The sequence below is a fragment of the Podarcis liolepis genome, assembly GCF_965112155.1.
Source record: "Podarcis liolepis genome assembly, chromosome: 6".
Taxonomy (NCBI): domain Eukaryota; kingdom Metazoa; phylum Chordata; class Lepidosauria; order Squamata; family Lacertidae; genus Podarcis; species Podarcis liolepis.
The window spans coordinates 75746970-75763828 of record NC_139559.1 but is presented as its reverse complement, the minus strand read 5'-3'; the positions used below and the strand labels follow the sequence as shown (position 1 = coordinate 75763828).

The following is a 16859-nucleotide window of genomic DNA, read 5'->3' as shown; positions in this document are numbered from 1 at the left end:
ACTATAAATTTTCTAAATAAATAAAGCTAAGTTGCGTTCACATCCTTTCTAGTTTCTTTAAATGATAACCAGAATGTCTTTTTATGTGGGTTTGTTTTCTGTAGGTTCCTGCCTCTGTGTTTACAATTTGAATGTTACCGGTTGTACTTATAGTTTCAAAACTGCTGAGCTTTGTCCTGCCTTACCAGTTCCTCCAAGGTAAGGAATAACATGAATAATATTTTGCCTAAATGCTAGTTTTTCATTCAAAGCAATCAACTACTTGTTTATTAATTTTTGAGTTTCAAATCTTGGGGGGGAAGATACTGCAATTTGAATATTGTTTCTAATTTCTGCCTGCTTCTTTACTCAGTAATTCACTCAAAGTAAAGAGGTGCACTCAGAGACAGCATAGGACTCTAGCCCCAGTCACCTTAGTCTTTTGTGGAGAAGGGTTTTTCCTATTCTCTCCCCATATAGATAATTATATCTCATTAATCAATTTAATAAAGAAATAAGAAATTTAGAAGATACTCCGGATCTAAATGTCCCCAAGTAGTCTAATCCACGCATGCAGAAACCTCTATAATCCCAGTTTTCTCTGGCAATGTATTGCTGTTTATATTGTAGGTTCAGTGAGAGCATGGTTCCCCTTCCTCCCTAAATTTAACAATGTCTTTGAAATGCTAAACCCAATGTCTTGTCTGTCTGTTTGTTTTAACCTTCTAGTGTGTCTTTCCCATTGTTTAATCGATGTGTTCCACGAAATGCTAAGTGCTATTCCCAGTTTGCTTCTGTACTGATAAATGTGGTTAATGAAGTGGATATTTTTCATCGGATTCTGGGTGGGATTATGGCAGGAAGAGATACAGTCATAGGATTGTGCTTCCTTGCACTAGGTAAGCGAATAGCTTTATTATATATATATATATATATAATATCATTGCCACATTTCATTTAAGAAGTGAACTGCATTTATTATAATTGTAGTTGAAGTTGCGGAGTCTTATTTAGTATATTGCACTATATTGTATGTCATTGTTGGTCAGGTAAGAGTTAATTGCAATAAGGGGTGCAATTTCCTGAAGACCTCTGAGGAAGAATATTCTCTAATATTGGGTTTAGTTATAGAATCCAGTGATGTCTGCCTGATTAAGCAACAGATCTCCACTTGTGCACTAGGACTTCCCCTTCCTATCCTACACACTAGGCTCTTGCATGTCCATCAAATCTAATCTAGCTGTTCCCCAACCTTCTGGAGCAGATGTTGGGGAGGTAGAAGGGTTGCAAAGTAGAGGAGAGGAAGGAGTTGTGCCCTTGCACACCTAGAAATCGTGTGAACAACATGGATGTAACCCTCTGTCTTGTGTGGAATTAATATGACTCAGTGGATTGTAGGAGGCATTTGAGATTTTATTTTAAATGATTACAGTGGTACCTCGGGTTACATACGCTTCAGGTTACAGACTCTGCTAACCCAGAAATATTACCTTGGGTTAAGAACTTTGCTTCAGGATGAGAACAGAAATCGTGCAGTGGCTGCGCAGCAGCAGGAGGAGGCCCCATTAGCTAAAGTGGTGCTTCAGGTTAAGAACAGTTTCAGGTTAAGAACGGACCTCCAGAACGAATTAAGTACTTAACCCAAGGTACCACTGTATTGAAATACAGAAAAGACATAGAGTTGCTCTCCTAAAGCAGTCCTTTCAGAATTTACTCTTTATTGCTCTTTCAGAATTTGGCAGTTGCTATTTTGCTAATGTCAATAAATTCAATATACATTATTAATCCTTCATACTTACAACCCTCTGGTACTATTGAGAGCGATTAATAAAGAAGATGTGGGAATTATAGAGGACAGTATTTTGCTTAATATCGAAAAAGCATTAAGCAGACTGCCTCAATATGAATGAGCAGCTTGTGAAGAACAGAAGGTTGATTGTGGATTTCTAGTACGATCAACCAAGAATGAATGTTGCACATAGTAATGTGACACTGATTTGGATAGGGCATTGAAGCAGCCAGAATGCCAATTGTGTATGGCATCAACAAACATAGAAAGCAGGGTTACAAGAGCTGTCAAAATTATTAAAATCAAAGGCTGCAATCATGCACACAGAAAGGCTGCTTAAATTCATATGGGTTTATTGGTAGTTTGGCAGTGATATCGGCAGGAGCGCTGTGAAAATCTCTAGTCCCATCTAAAATTCCCATGTAAACCATTTAGGCTGCAATCCTGTACAAACAACTCCCCGTTTGCACTTGGGTTGTGTTCTGTGTCACTCCGTGTGTAAGCCTGTTCCACTTCCCCTTCCTGCCCCATTCCAGGGCCCAAAACAGCATGTGTGCTGGTGGTCATGCGTCAGTTTGGACATGCGCAAAATGGTCACTGCCTGTACATACTTAACTGGTTTAAGGCTGGTTAAACCCAGTGGGGCTTACTTCTGAGTACAAATGCATAGGATTGTGTTAGTAGTCAGCTTGATTAACAAGTCAACTATAGTAACTTTTTTTTCTCCACTTGCAGCATTCTCTATAATAATCATGTTAGCCTTCAGATTCATCAGCGTGCTTGTGATCCATATTTTTCTTACACTACTTATATTTGGATTATTATGTGAGTATTGATCCTTTGAGTATATATTTTCATATTTTTGTGTGCATCTATATCTGCTAGGATTCAAATTACCGCATGCAGTTTCACATGTATGGGGAGGGCTCTTAATTTCCCCCCTTAAATGCCTCCTCTTCAAAAGTGCCCTCAAATTTCAGGGACCTTTGAGAACAGTGTTTCCCAATTGGTTGTCTGTGGTAAAGGTAAAGGACCCCTGACAGTTAAATCCAGTCACGGACAACTCTGGGGTTGCGGCGCTCATCTCGCTTTATTGGCCGAGGGAGCCATCGTACAGCTTCCGGGTCATGTGGCCAGCATGACTAAGCCGCTTCTGGCGAAACCAGAGCAGCACACGGAAATGCCGTTTACCTTCCCGCCATTTGCACTTTGACGTGCTTCCATGGTACACACCCGTTAACTATCCAGGACATTCTGTTACATAACTTTGAATCAGCAAGAGTTTAAAATCAAAGGCCCATACATCAACACTACTTTATTTCAAGCTTGCGAGTATAATTATATATTTTTAAGCCCACCATTTGATGCCAGTCTGATTTTTCAGTTTCATGGGCGCTGCAGATAAGGCAAGTATACCTAGGTAGTTTGTGTCTTTCAGATGAAATAAATAATGCCTGTATTGCTGTATTTGTTCCAGTTGTTTCAGGAATCATGTGGTGGCTGTATTATAATTACACCAATGAGCCCAGCATAGAATTGGAAACAGAAAAGGAAAACATGAAATTATTGTTTGGATTTGCTATTTTATCTGCAATCATTACGGTAAGACACTTATCACATAGTCATTAGCATTTTGTGGGAAATTTGTTAGCATGGGGTAAGGTGGGGTTGCCTCAGATGTATATGATAAACTGGAACGCTACAGGTAATTTGACATTTTTGTTTGCAAAAAGCACCTCATGTCTCCATCTGCACTGTTGCAGGTCTCTGGTAGGCAGAAATCAACAACTTCATTGGCCTGCACAAACCACTAGAGCAGGCATAGGCAAACTCGGCCCTCCAGATGTTTTGGGACTACAACTCCCATCATCCCTGACCACGGGATGATGGGAGCTGGAGGGCCAAGTTTGCCTATGCCTGCACTAGAGACCCCTGAAAAACTTTTTTCTCCAACCGCCACTCGAACAGTGAAGGCTGGGAGTAGTGGGCCGCACACGCTTATGTATGCATTCTTACATTTCACACCTGCAGACTTGTGGAGGCGCACAGCCCCCTGCCCCAGCTGATCAATGCAGATCAGGCAAGGATGGTGGTTATCACTCTCTCTCCACACACCAAATGATCCATCTGATGACTGGAGAAGTTGTGATTTGCATCCCCATCAGTGTGCTTGGCTGCCTACCCGAGTGCTAGGACTACTTTATTTTTTTCCACTTTTTGCTGCTGGTCAGTCAATGGGGCCAGAAAAAAAATGCTTGGCAGAAATAAGTAATTATTTCAATGGGACCTGCACGCAACTAGCTTGTTCTAGACTCAACTCAGCCATATTATATGGCTTAGTGTTGAATGTGAAATGACCCATGCCACAATTAATGGAGCCATTTGCAAATTCTAGTTTATGATTTTCAGAATTCAGTAGTTTGGTATGTTTATATATTGTTGATAGTGTTACAGTAGAATTAAAGATCACCATTTGCTATGCTTCTATACATGTTTTGTTGTAGTAGAGAGGAAAAAGTATAGAGCTGCTGCGTAGATGGATTGTAGCACTGTGTATTAGGCATCTGTGAGACATCTTCAAATTAGATCATTGTGGATTTGGGGGTCTCAAGAGCCTGTAAAAACATGTAAGAATCTCACACGCTGGCATACCCTGTTGCTGGCACAAGGTGGCATGCTAGGAGAAGAAGCTTGTTCTGTTGTTTTGAGTGTACCTTTGCAAAACTTTTTTTTTTTTTGCAGTACACTGTTAAAAGCTGAACCTTTAGCTGCACAAGAAACAGTTCTGCAACAAGGTGCAATTTTGTGTTCCAGTAGTATTATTTTTTACCCATAGACAGGACTCTTTTATTTTATATCTCTGCTTCTGCTAGGGTTGTTCTGTAGGAACTAGAAAAAAGTTCCTGAACCAAGATTGAATGACCTTAAAATCTTAATACTTCTCCATCCCAAATGTTGTTAATTTGTTAACTGAAACATTTTAACGTATTTTCCCCCCTTTTTTGTAGGTTATTCTCATTCTCCTGATACTGATATTAAGGAAGAGAATTCACCAAACTATACAGCTCTTTCATGTTGCCAATAAAATTATTGGCAACGTCCCTTCTTTGTTCTGCCAGCCTCTTTGGACTTTTACAATACTTCTTTTCTTCTGGGTGTACTGGGTGGCTGTGCTACTTAGCCTAGGCACTGCAGGTTAGTAGACTTTTTTTCTGTGATACCAGGCTATATTGATTATTTTCTGTTAAATATGCACTTTTTGATGGTGAAATATACACACGAATGTAAATGTATAAGTGTGTTTTTAATTTTGTTGTATTTCAACCATAGTTCCTGATAAGTGAAAGGTAAGTTGTCTGGCACATTACTGAGGATATAGAATCCTCAGTATAGATAGATCCTAAAAATAATATTTGGTTTGTGTTGTCTTTGTAAAACAGCCTTGTTTTCTGCTACAAATGCTGTACCTGCTTGGCTCTGTTTTAAGAATGTGTGTTGGATATAGTTGCCACAACGGTGCTGATGTGTATCATACAACCATTTTAGGTGTCAACTAGAATTTATCCAACTCTTCTTAAAGCATGTTCTGGGCCATGTGGTTTTATTTCCTGTTTTGATTTGCTGCTCTTGGCACCATTATAAAGGTCAGCATTTCTTGGCAAAACTGTCTTTAGTTTCTCTTAGACACATTTTAAGGAGGCTTGGGTAGTTGTGACCTCGAGTTAGAAAGGCAAAGTTGATAAATCCATGTTGTAGCTTATTGTTGAAACAGCACAGTACAATAAATGTACAGTGGTTTGATTTAATGCACCACACCTGCTAAAGAAATATTTTGCTTCTGCTGTAGAAAAAATGCGGAGAGAATAAAATGTGTGCAGATGGCACGTAAAGTAACGAGGAAGATTACAGCACAATAGCCTGATTTGCATCTTGCAGCAAGTCAAGCTATGGCTTACTGGGACCACACAAACATGAAAGCTTCTAGAAGGGGAACTTGCAGCCCCTTCATTCCTTCCATATATTTATTGTTTGCTGGCCATGCTGAGCTAAACTCAAGGTTTGGTTTAGCATGTCATCCGAACCTGGGCTTCTGTGTCAGTTCTTTCCTCGCTTTCCCTGAGGTCTGCCCAAGGTTGTGGGAGTAAGGCTGACTTACTGGGACCTGCAAATGAGGCCAATATAAGTGTCAAATCGGATAGGCAAGATGCTAGAGGCATCATTTCCCTTTCTGTGGAGTGTCGAAAAGGGTGCCCGTTGTTCTGTCAGTTTGTATCTGTTAATATCTATACAATTTTAACACGCAAGCTACAATCTGCTTTGTAGATGTAAAAACAAGAAAGAGTCCTGTGGCACCTTCAAGACTGACCAAATTATTATGCCACCTTATTGTGTCTGCTGCAAAAGACTAACATGGCTGCCACTCTGGAAAGTATGTACAAGTAGTTGCCAAAAGATCAACTTTTGTTTTCCTACACCTTTAAGTGACAAGCGAGCAGTTATCAGATTTAAGCCCTGTTCAAGCTGTTGCAGTGCAAAACATTAGCTTGATGTAATTGTTGCAAAACTAATTCAGTTGACATCTATGTATTTTAAAAGTCTGCACATAGAACAGCATTCCTGGACAAGGTCACAGAGTCAAGTCTCAGAATTGCTCCTCACTCAGCAAATATTTCCATTAAGTACTCATTGTGCTGTATCAGGTGTCAATAAATTCCCCTACTCCATCTGCAAACATGCTTTGGCATGAGATAGTGTTAAATTGCCGGTATATCCCTGCCCATTAATGTTAAGTGTTGCAATTGTGTCACATTCCAAAATGAGTCCACTTTCCTGCCTAGAACTGTCTGCCCTTTACCAGGAAATTTCTTCACCCTGCTTTTCTAGTCCAGATGACCACTTTCAGGCTTCCTTGAAGAGTGGAAGGCCTTAAATAAAATAAATGTTGGCACTACCTTCTACTTATAAAGAGTCCTGACAGGTTTGAACAGCATTGTAACGTTGAATTCCAGGCCTATCATTTCCATGCAATAAACTAAATCATTAGCAAATATTTACAGAAGGCTATCAAAAGTACAACATTCTAAGTGGAATGCAAGTCGTGCTGTGACAAACATTCCATCTGCGCAAGCATTTCACCTTGCCAGAAGGAATGATCCCACAGTTCTCTCCTGCATACTGTTCTGGGGATTCTCCTGACCACTCTCCCAAGCCAATTTCAGGGAACAAACAGGATGTGGGGAGGAAGAGGGGAGCCCTGTTGCACAAGCAAAAGTCTTTGTACAGGGTTTCTTCTGATGGGGGTTGCTGGGTGAATCCCACTCTCTGCACATTGTGGTTTGAAACTATTGTTTGCAAATATGTGCTAATAAGAAAACGTTCTGGAGAATAATGTATTACTGATTCATTAGCCCTCTTCAGGTGCTCCAATGTGGCAACAACAGCCTGAAGTCATCCATCTCCACTGCTCTCAGTTGGGCCAGTCCACCAGGGTTTATATATTTATAATTCTTAAAAACCCATTTAACAACAAATCAGCTGAATATTATATATATTAAAAAATCAATCATGGTTAGAATAGTTGAACTAAGGAAAAGTACATTAGATTAATGTCACCATTTCAAAAAAAAAATATTGTTTGTCGAGTCATTACATTTTTGTGTGTGTGTTGAATTTGCAGGCAATGCCCAGGTTGTTTCAAGAGGTCAAGTGGAATACAATATTCGGTTTGGCATTCGATACATGTGGTGGTACCACTTAGTTGGGCTTATCTGGACAAGTGAATTCATTCTAGCATGTCAGCAGATGACTGTGGCTGGGGCAGTGGTTTCTTACTTCTTCAACCGGTATGTGCGGCATTTATCTTCTTGCCAGGAGTTTTATTTCTTAGTCTTTATTTTCAATCTGTTGTGAAATAAATTGTTTTCTTAAAAAGCCACGGATGGTTGGACTTTGAAAGCTAAGGCTACAGTCCTACACTCACTTATTTGCCTGGTAGTAAACTCAGAAATTACTTTGAGTAGATATGTATTGGAATGCAAAGTTGGTTATTCTGACATTGTTAGAGATGAACTGCAACAAGAGCCACTGTAGCTTAGTTAACAGACTGTAAACTACGCACTTTTTATTTCAAATGTGAACTAGAAAGAACTGTGAACTAAGCAGTTCTTACTTCGAATGTCACTACGGTATGAACTTAGTGGCTGCATTTGAACATAATGCACAATAATAGCTTAGTCCTATGTGAGTGATATTCGGGCTCATGCACTCTCCACTCATCTTCTCCAGTGTGTCTGTGGAGGAAATCACAAGTATTTGTTTCAGTTTTCATTTAACTGTAATCTTTCACTGTATGGTTAGTTTTATCTGTTGTTTGTCTTAACAAACCAGCTTCAAGCTATTGTTCACGATCTTGAATTGATTAGGTAAAATCATAGTTCAAACTAACTTTAGTTCCTGATTTGGGTGGCTTGACAAACAACAGTTAGTGGGAAACTGAAGCAGATTGTTTAAGCTACTGTTTAGTGTTCTGTCCAAACCAGGGTAGTATTTTATTTTAGGCAGGCTACTTGGTGTGGAATAATGAAACTGAACTACTTTGCTGGCTTGTTGTAATGATTACTGAGATAATGTGTGTGAAACATGTTGAACTCTCTAAAGTGATACATAAATGCTTTGTAAGCGAACTGTGCACCACGGGTCTCTTAATCGTGTATCTATGAGAGTAACTGTGAGGGATAGGGCCATTGCTGTATGTTCTAGAAGTACCAAGGCAGCTTTAGCTTTAGCCAGTAGATGAGATCTAACATAACATAACATAACAAGGAGTCAGAAAGCTGATGTTGTGCAAGCAGAAGCTCACAAGCTTAACTGTCATGTTGCACAACCCTTATTATTATTATATATATTTCATAAGTGCAAGACACCTATTGGAATCAGCTGAACGAAGCTTCTACTAGCTGTTGTGTGAGCAGGCTGCCATAACTGGATACCCCATGCCTCCGGCAACAGTATTTGTTCTGTTTTATCTCAGAATGGACTGCCTAATAGCCAGAATTCAGTCATTCCAGAATAATTCATGTATTGGCAATCATTTGTAAGCTGATTTTCCACTTCTCTCTCCTTTTGTGAAGGTGTTAATCAACCTTCAAAACCTTCAACATTTTTGCAATTTGTGTCATTCTATACAAATATTATCTTTAATGACCTCTTAACAAGAACTCTGTTACATTTTGACAAATAGTTTATTTAAACCCTTTTTATTTTCATGAAATTAGCAACTCATCCTCTATTACATTCATAAACTTTCATTTTCTACATGCCATACATAATACTGTTCTTCTTGCAAAGTGGTATGTTCTCAGCTGTCTGAAGTAATTTAGATCCCATATGAGGGTAGCTTGTGCAAGCAATTTTTCATACTTGAAAAACCTGTCTGGCTTGTGCAAGCTTGTCTCTATGTGTGAGGCTGATTTGTTGGGCTATGCCCATTGTCAGTTTCACTTTACATATGATTCATTCTTTAAATTTTGAATGTTCCCAAATGTTAGTGGTGTAATTGCTGCTTTTTTAAATACCCACTCATATAATGGAATGAGTGCTTAGTTGAGGAATGTTGCCTTTGGGAAGAAAGAATGCTACTGGCATTGTCAGTTGTGAAGTAAGGTTGAGAATGGTAGGTGTTTTTAGAATGTTCATGGAGGTATTTGTATTCATAGTAGTTCTTCCAGCACGTTTTTCTCCTTAGGAAAATCACTGTGTGCTGATTTCAGTAAGAATTTGTTTCAAAATATTACATTTGTCTCTCTACAACATATGTACTGGTCTTACATCATGCTGCTGATGACAGACTGGGCCACTAGGGGGCACAAGAGGCACATAGACTGAGCCAAGGCTCTGAATGCACCTCAGAGCCCATATGGGTCACCTCACAATATTTAAAATAAAAAAATTCCTTCCAGTAGCACCTTAAAGATCAACTAAGTTAGTTCTTGGTATGAGCTTTCGTGTGCATGCACACTTCTTCAGATACCTGAAGAAGTGTGCATGCACACGAAAGCTCATACCAAGAACTAACTTAGTTGGTCTTTAAGGTGCTACTGGAAGGAATTTTTTTATTTTGACTATGGCAGACCAACACGGCTACCTATCTGTAATTCACAATATTTCTCAAACTTGGGTCTCTGGCTATTGTTGGACTACAACTCCCATCATCCCTGACCACTGGTCCTCCTAGCTAGGGATGATAGGAGTTGTAGTCCAGCTGGGGATTCAAGTTTGAGAAACACTGCTTCAGGGGACATGCCAAGAGGACTCTCCCTCCCTCCCTAGCACCAAGGGAAGATTTTTATTGCAGATGAGACAGAGGAAGAGAGAAAAAATAAACAAATAAAATTCTCCTACCCATGGTTTTTCCAAAAGGACAGAGTGTGAATTATTATGACCCTTTTGAGGGTTTTAGAAGCTAAGGAAGAAAGAACACACTGTGGTATTTTGGGAGAAAAACTGAGGCAGTGATAGGGAAGATTTTGTAGTCCACGTGCACCAGCGCACAGCACTGTCACTTGTAAACCATGATTTAGCAAACTAGGTCATATAGAAATGACTATAAAAAATAGTCACTTCTAACACTGTTGTTATATTATTCCATTCATCCATCCATCCAATTTGACCCCAGTTAATAGTACAGGTCAGGGTTGACTTAATTCATGCAAGCTAGAGATATTGATCTCACCAGTCCTTTCCCAAGGGTAACAAGCATGCCTTTTCTCCTCACACTCTCCCCTTCTGATAAAGTGCACCACTGTGACCTTCAGAATGGCTTTGTTCCTTTGGTACACCTCTCAAAGCAAGAGCCATCAGATGAGGGTGTTTGTCTGCTCTACACCGTTTTCTCTTTTATAATGCTAGATGATGTATGTTAGCATTGAAATTCATGTATTTGCCAAGGAGAATGAGCCACCCTACAGTGTCGGTCCCTCTTCCTATGATTTGCTTTGCCAGCACATAGAGGTATTTAAACCAATGCAGCGGACTAATGCTTGTAGAAAGATGAAGCAAGAATGCTATCACACGCTTTTGGGCAGTAGTACAGTATGTCACAAGAGCTTTGTTTATCACATTGCGTGCAGAGCCTTTCCCTTTAGCTAGTAAGCATTTACAGGAAATAGAGCAGCCTTTACCTCAGCAAACCTGCTTCCTCACTACACAAAGCAATCTATTAGGCACTTTGCAGTCTCTCCATAAGCGGAATTAAAAGTGGGGAGGGTGGAGAGTTGTTTCAGCTGGATTAGCTTTACAGGGGTCGTCCGTTTGACCTGAAACTGTACTTTGCTTTCTTTTATTTTAGATAGAAGATGCATTCTTTAGAGCTGTTCATAATTTAATAACAGAAATACAGCTTCCTCTACCACCTACTCTTTTATGATTTATGAAAGCAGAATTCAGTATTTTGAAATCTGCCTTTAAAAAGAACTTCATATTGAGAGGTTGCATTTTAAGCTTCAGTTTATGATGAGTAAGGATGCAAATTCGGTACCTTTAAACGAGTGGCAGCGCAGCTGAGTGACTAATAAGTGGGTATGGGCTGAAATCCCAACTCAGGCCTAATTTCATTGGTTGACACTGGGGAAGTCTGTAAAAATGGTAATAATACTCTTGCTGTTATTTCACGTTTATTTCGAATCAGAAATATATAGAAGGCAGCAAAGGATTGTTGGAGTGATAGTAGTGGGGAAAAGATGCATTGCTAGCTTCGCTTTCCATTAAAAAAATACAGTGCCTGAAAAGTGCTGAACCATATAATAAGATTGTAAAGTTCTCTGGTGCTATGGAATAAGATACCTCATGCTTGTATTTCACAGAGGAAAGGGAGCTTCATTTCACAAATATTTAAATATATTTTTACTATGTAGACAAATCCACAGCCAATTTTGTGAGTGTAGATTATTTTATTTACTTTATAACAGCACAAGGAACACGGCACATGCCACCATGAAACTATCTCAGCAAGCAGGAATTCAGCTGAGAAAATTCATGTTGTAAAAGTGTCTGCAACAGCATCAGGGGTATCTTCTTCTCTTAAGAGTCCTCTTAACAGCCGTTTGGTACTGCCCAGTTGAACCTAGCCCAGTGCAGTAACCATGTATCTCCACTGCCCAGTACTAACTCAGCATTCTTATTAGATGACTTCGATTTTTTCTCTGCAGTTGAGTGACATTGTTTGGGTTGATATACCAGTTGATGACATTTCCTGAGCCATATTAGCTCTACCAGCTGTCTCTTATCTTGCATCTTTTGCATTTTTGGTTCGATCTTAGATAAAAGGAAAGTCTTTGTTCTGTTTTTTGACCTGCTTAGAGCCCATAAAGCCGCAAAACATTATCAGAGCCTGTTCTCTTCAGTTTTCCTTGGCTGGAACCAGGCAGTTGAAGAATTTGTTATAGACTTATCCAAACACACTTCAAAATTTACCATTTGACTACATTAATGAGCACACTTTAGGTAATCTTACAAGTAAAAGGTAATCATACGAATACAATTCCTTCTTGTGCTTTCAGTAAGAAATTAATTATTAATAAATGCATAATCCTTGCCTTTTATGCATGTCATATGCTCAGTTAATATATTTTTTAATATATTCTGCAGTTATATTTTCTCTAGGTGTTTCACATGTAAGCATTTATGAAGAGACATTTGATTAAGCTAAATTCAAACCGAGATAAAGATCTATTTTAGAAACATAAGAATGATGACTTTTAGAAAGTATGTCAATGTAGTTATTTTACATAGAAATCCAGCACTTACCCCCAAACTGTTCCCCTGGCCTGAAGAACTGAAATGAATGCATACCATTTTCCTGGTATTTCCTATTGAAAATAATGTGGTGCATGCATATATAAATATAGCCTTATAGCTGTAGTGTAGCAGCTATTACTGTGGAAAGGCTGTAGGGATTGTATTACTATGATACCTACCTAGGCTGATGTGGCTATGTCTATTTAAATTCCTGCTTAGGTGAAGATTTAATAAAAATATATTTACAGAACTTCAGTTTCATACTTCACCCATTGGCTCTTGTTCTTTTGCGAACACTGCTCCTATTTTGTAAAGGTCATGGCAGAAAACATTTGAAAAAGTGAACATTTTAAAGTGTGATTCTCATTTCATTCATTCTTGAGGCTTGTTTTGGATTCATATTAATGCAAGCTTGAACTCAAATAATACTTGAGAAGTTCTGTTACAATTGTGTCCTGCGATTCCCATTAATCTCACCTTCAAAAGCCAGCTCACAGAAATCTATGGTTTGATCTCTTCCCCCCCTCCCCATCCATTATAATGCTACAGTCAATCCTAAACAGTAAAGTCCTCATTTCACCATTAGCAGTACTGCATACCAGTTTTATAGTTTTTCAGAAAGGAGGCCTAATCTTATATTTAATAACTGAAGAGAAGAATTAGAGTTTATAATGAAATGGCAAATAGGGACTAATCAGATTAGTGTGGAGGGAAAGAGATTAGCTAAAAACTGTATACTACAAATTTCATATCGGCTTTTCCCTGTTTAGAGCTCTATTAAAATCTTCTCCAGTTTTTAATTATTTGTTTACTTACAATGATTAGACTCCTAATAAAAAATGTTTCCAAGCGGGACACAGCATATTAAAAACAGGATAAAATTCACTAATCTTAAGGTCCCATAGAATAGAATCAAAAGCAGAAGCACTGTTTCCTGAATGTTTGCCTGAGTAAAAGCGTTTTTAATATGCCATAGGCAGTTGTAGCATATCAGGAGATAGTGTGTGCCATAACACTGAATGCCCTCTTATGTGTCCTTATCTATACATATGTGTGTTTCTGGTCTCACTGGGGGCCACACCACTCTTTTCGCTGGAAGCAGCAGATCTGTTTACTCAAAAGATGGCTTCTCCTGTGCCCATCAGATTAGGGAAAGTGGTGACCATGCAAATTTCCCCAGGGCTCTACTAAGCATGTGAAACTGCATTTTCATTCAGGGAATTTCCTAAATGCGTGTGAAGATTAATTTCCATAGAGTATTCCACAGTGTATTATTCAGAGAATAGGATTGGATAGCACAGTTGTTTTGAGTGGTTTGTAGCCCCCAGCACTGTCACATACATAGTGGAGCTTCTGGAATGGCAGGGTTGAGAACATGTAAATTATAATGGCCTTAAATATATATGCATCCAATTTGATGGCACGTGGGCTCAATTCAGTTTTTCAAAGGTCAGTAGATACAGGACTTCCATCATAATTGGTTAACAAACTATGAGATGCCGATCCTAATAGCTATATTGTGTTTCGTTTTATTATCTGTGTAGTTTTACATGTTGTTGTTTTTTCATTCTAGAAATAAAAGAAAACCACCAAGTCATCCAGTCCTGTCTTCCATATCAATTCTTTTTTGTTATCATTTGGGAACAGTTGTGAAAGGGTCCTTTTTGATCACAATAGTGAGAGTCCCAAGGATTATTCTATTGTCAATTTATAGCATCCTGGAAAAAAAGGTAGGCTTGTACTTTAGTTTTGTAATGCCATCATATAGCAGTTAATGCACCAGGGAGCAGAAAGTAATGATATCTGAGCATCATTTCCCGCTCTTGTATTTATTTTTTACTTACTTATTTATTGAGCTTTATAGCACAATATCATCCCGATTCCAAATGTTCACAGCAGTTTACAAAGTTCAAGAAAGAACATTTCCATTGTGCAGTCTTAAAAGTCTCCACCCCTTAATGGCTTACCTATAACCTAGGGGTGAGGAACCTCTGACTTGTGTGCCTATTTAGTTCCCCACCCCTGCCTTCACCTCTGGAAACCAACCTAAACAGACAGACAAAAGAAGTATTTGACAAAAGAAGTATTTAGGGTTTCATGGATTAAAACTGGAACTATGAATTATGACTGTGAAGATAGTATGGAGCTAGTGGAATTATAAACACTAAAGTAATTCATTTTCCTCACACACCCTCCTTTGGCACTAAGCTGCCACATTCTGAAGAAGCTAAAGCTTCTGAATAGTTTACAAGCACAAGACCATTTTGAATGTTGGGGATTGTTCAGGAAAAGGCTGATGGCACAAATCAAGAAAATGCAATGCTTATTACAGGAATTAATTTTAGATTTAATTTCTAATCCCCAGCATTTTTATTTTTAAAATATCCTGAATCCTTTAAACATTTTATTTACATTAAAATGATAAAAAATATTTTGTGTTCTGCTCATCTCTGTCACATAATGTAGTTATTAAAAGAGCTTTTCTAGCTTTTATTTTCCTCTTCTAAAGGAGAATAAATAGTATTGAATGGCAGTGGCTTTTGTGATCTGTGCAGAATGTTGTAATAATGTATAGCAATACATTGGAGATCACTGCATAATTGTAAGACTAAGTTTCCCAGAAAGTCTGTGTTATGGGAATTTGATCTACAAATGAAGGAGACAAGATGCTGCTAAAACGTCTGGATCATATCAATGTTTCAGTAAAAGTTCTAGTGATCTTTCCTATACAGAATGTCCTACTTTGCACTAAGGCCCTGTTTTCGGGTATCAATCCCAAGAACATAATAGGCTATCTAATACGCTGCTGTTGCTGCTGCTGCTAGTATAAACATTTATTTACTGCCTGTCTGAAGATCACATCCAAAATTGTTTTTTATGGTCCACAGAGCTCCATGTACTGAACAACTGTCCTACAGGTTTTGCAGTTGCAACAGCTTTCTGTTGGAAGGAATTCCCCTTCTCCCCCCCCCCTTAAGAAATAAGACAATATGCAGCTGTCTGGGTGTCAAGCTGCAAACTATATTTGCTAAACACACAGCATTAAGCCTTTCTGTTTCTCTATTTTCTAAGCAGATGGAAACTTAACTAAAATTATCCACAGGCCTGATCTACATGTCTTGTTAAGGCACAGTTTGTCTTAAACCATAGTTTAATTGTGAATGTGCCTCCCCCTCATACATGGTGCCTGCAGTGTCTCGAGGAAGCCATAATATGACTTGTCATGTTGTCCGAACCCAAACCATGGTATGTCTGTTTCAGACAAAACACAAGAAATACGCCAGGACTAAACCAAGAACATAACACAACAGAGGTGGTAACTGCATAGCTGATGCAGAAGTACTTCACACTACTTTCTGACAATGGGTGTCCTGGAGAAAGGAAAACTTAATTTGCAAATATGTTTCTGGCATTGACAACTAATTAGTGCTGTTTCCCACTGCAGAAGAATAGATGTGCAAGATGCATATTCAAATGCTGCTGCTGCTGTTTCTGGTGCCTAGAAAGAGGCCTAAGATGCTTAAACCAGGTATGTTATATCAGTTGTAGTTACTGTATGTATAGATACTTGATTTTTTTAGTGGGAAAAAATCAGAATGAAAATGGAGGTTCTTTACGAAAATACTTCAAAAGTTATTTAATTTTTACTTGCTCAGTTTAGCATTAGTTCAGAAATGCTAATTCTGTTGGTCACTATCACAGCTGTATACTGTGACTGGCATGTTTGTCACAAAAATAAGCATTATCTACTACTATCGTCTTTGAGGAGTAAACAATTGTGTGCTTGGTTGATGCTACCACATGAGATTTTTGTGCATGCTTCGCTATCCTTAGAGTCTGTTGGCTCTCAAAGCAGCTACAAGACAGATTAGTCCCAAGTTAGAGACAATTAGTTTATACTTATCAGCAATCTCTATCTTCATATATCCTTCTTGTTTTTTATTATGTTAAATCTTTGATGATATAAGTTATGAAAATGCATTTTTGAGCGGCTGTTTATAGGATAACTGGGTGGTTTTGCTACTTAAAATTATGCTTGAAATTATTATATAGAATGTTTTCTTAATGTTTCCTTGACACAATTATTTTATGGAGTTACGTAACTTCTCTTATCTATTTTGGGCTTTTTAAAAAAAAAAAGACATGTGAATAAATAATCTGTGTAAATGCAAAATTGTAATTTCATGAATTCAGTCTGCTAGTCATACTAAATATTTAGTATCATCCTATTTTTGATGGTTTTAAGAAAGAACAATTAAGTCTAATCAGAAACTTCTGTAGGAAGATGCATTTTCCC

The 16859-nt window shown here is 38.4% G+C and overlaps 1 protein-coding gene across 8 annotated transcripts in view; it reads left to right on the top strand.

Moving 5' to 3' along the window:
- The window catches only part of SLC44A3 (solute carrier family 44 member 3), a 99772-nt gene that overhangs the window by 74250 nt on the left and 8663 nt on the right, over positions 1–16859 (top strand). For all 8 annotated transcript variants that reach the window (XM_083511073.1, XM_083511075.1, XM_083511074.1 and 5 more), the window contains 8 exons: positions 105–198; positions 709–878; positions 2504–2593; positions 3246–3370; positions 4777–4963; positions 7446–7611; positions 14136–14292; positions 16008–16091. In XM_083511073.1, the coding sequence (XP_083367199.1) occupies positions 105–198; positions 709–878; positions 2504–2593; positions 3246–3370; positions 4777–4963; positions 7446–7611; positions 14136–14292; positions 16008–16091 (1073 nt within the window). The remainder of the gene's footprint in view (positions 1–104; positions 199–708; positions 879–2503; positions 2594–3245; positions 3371–4776; positions 4964–7445; positions 7612–14135; positions 14293–16007; positions 16092–16859) is intronic.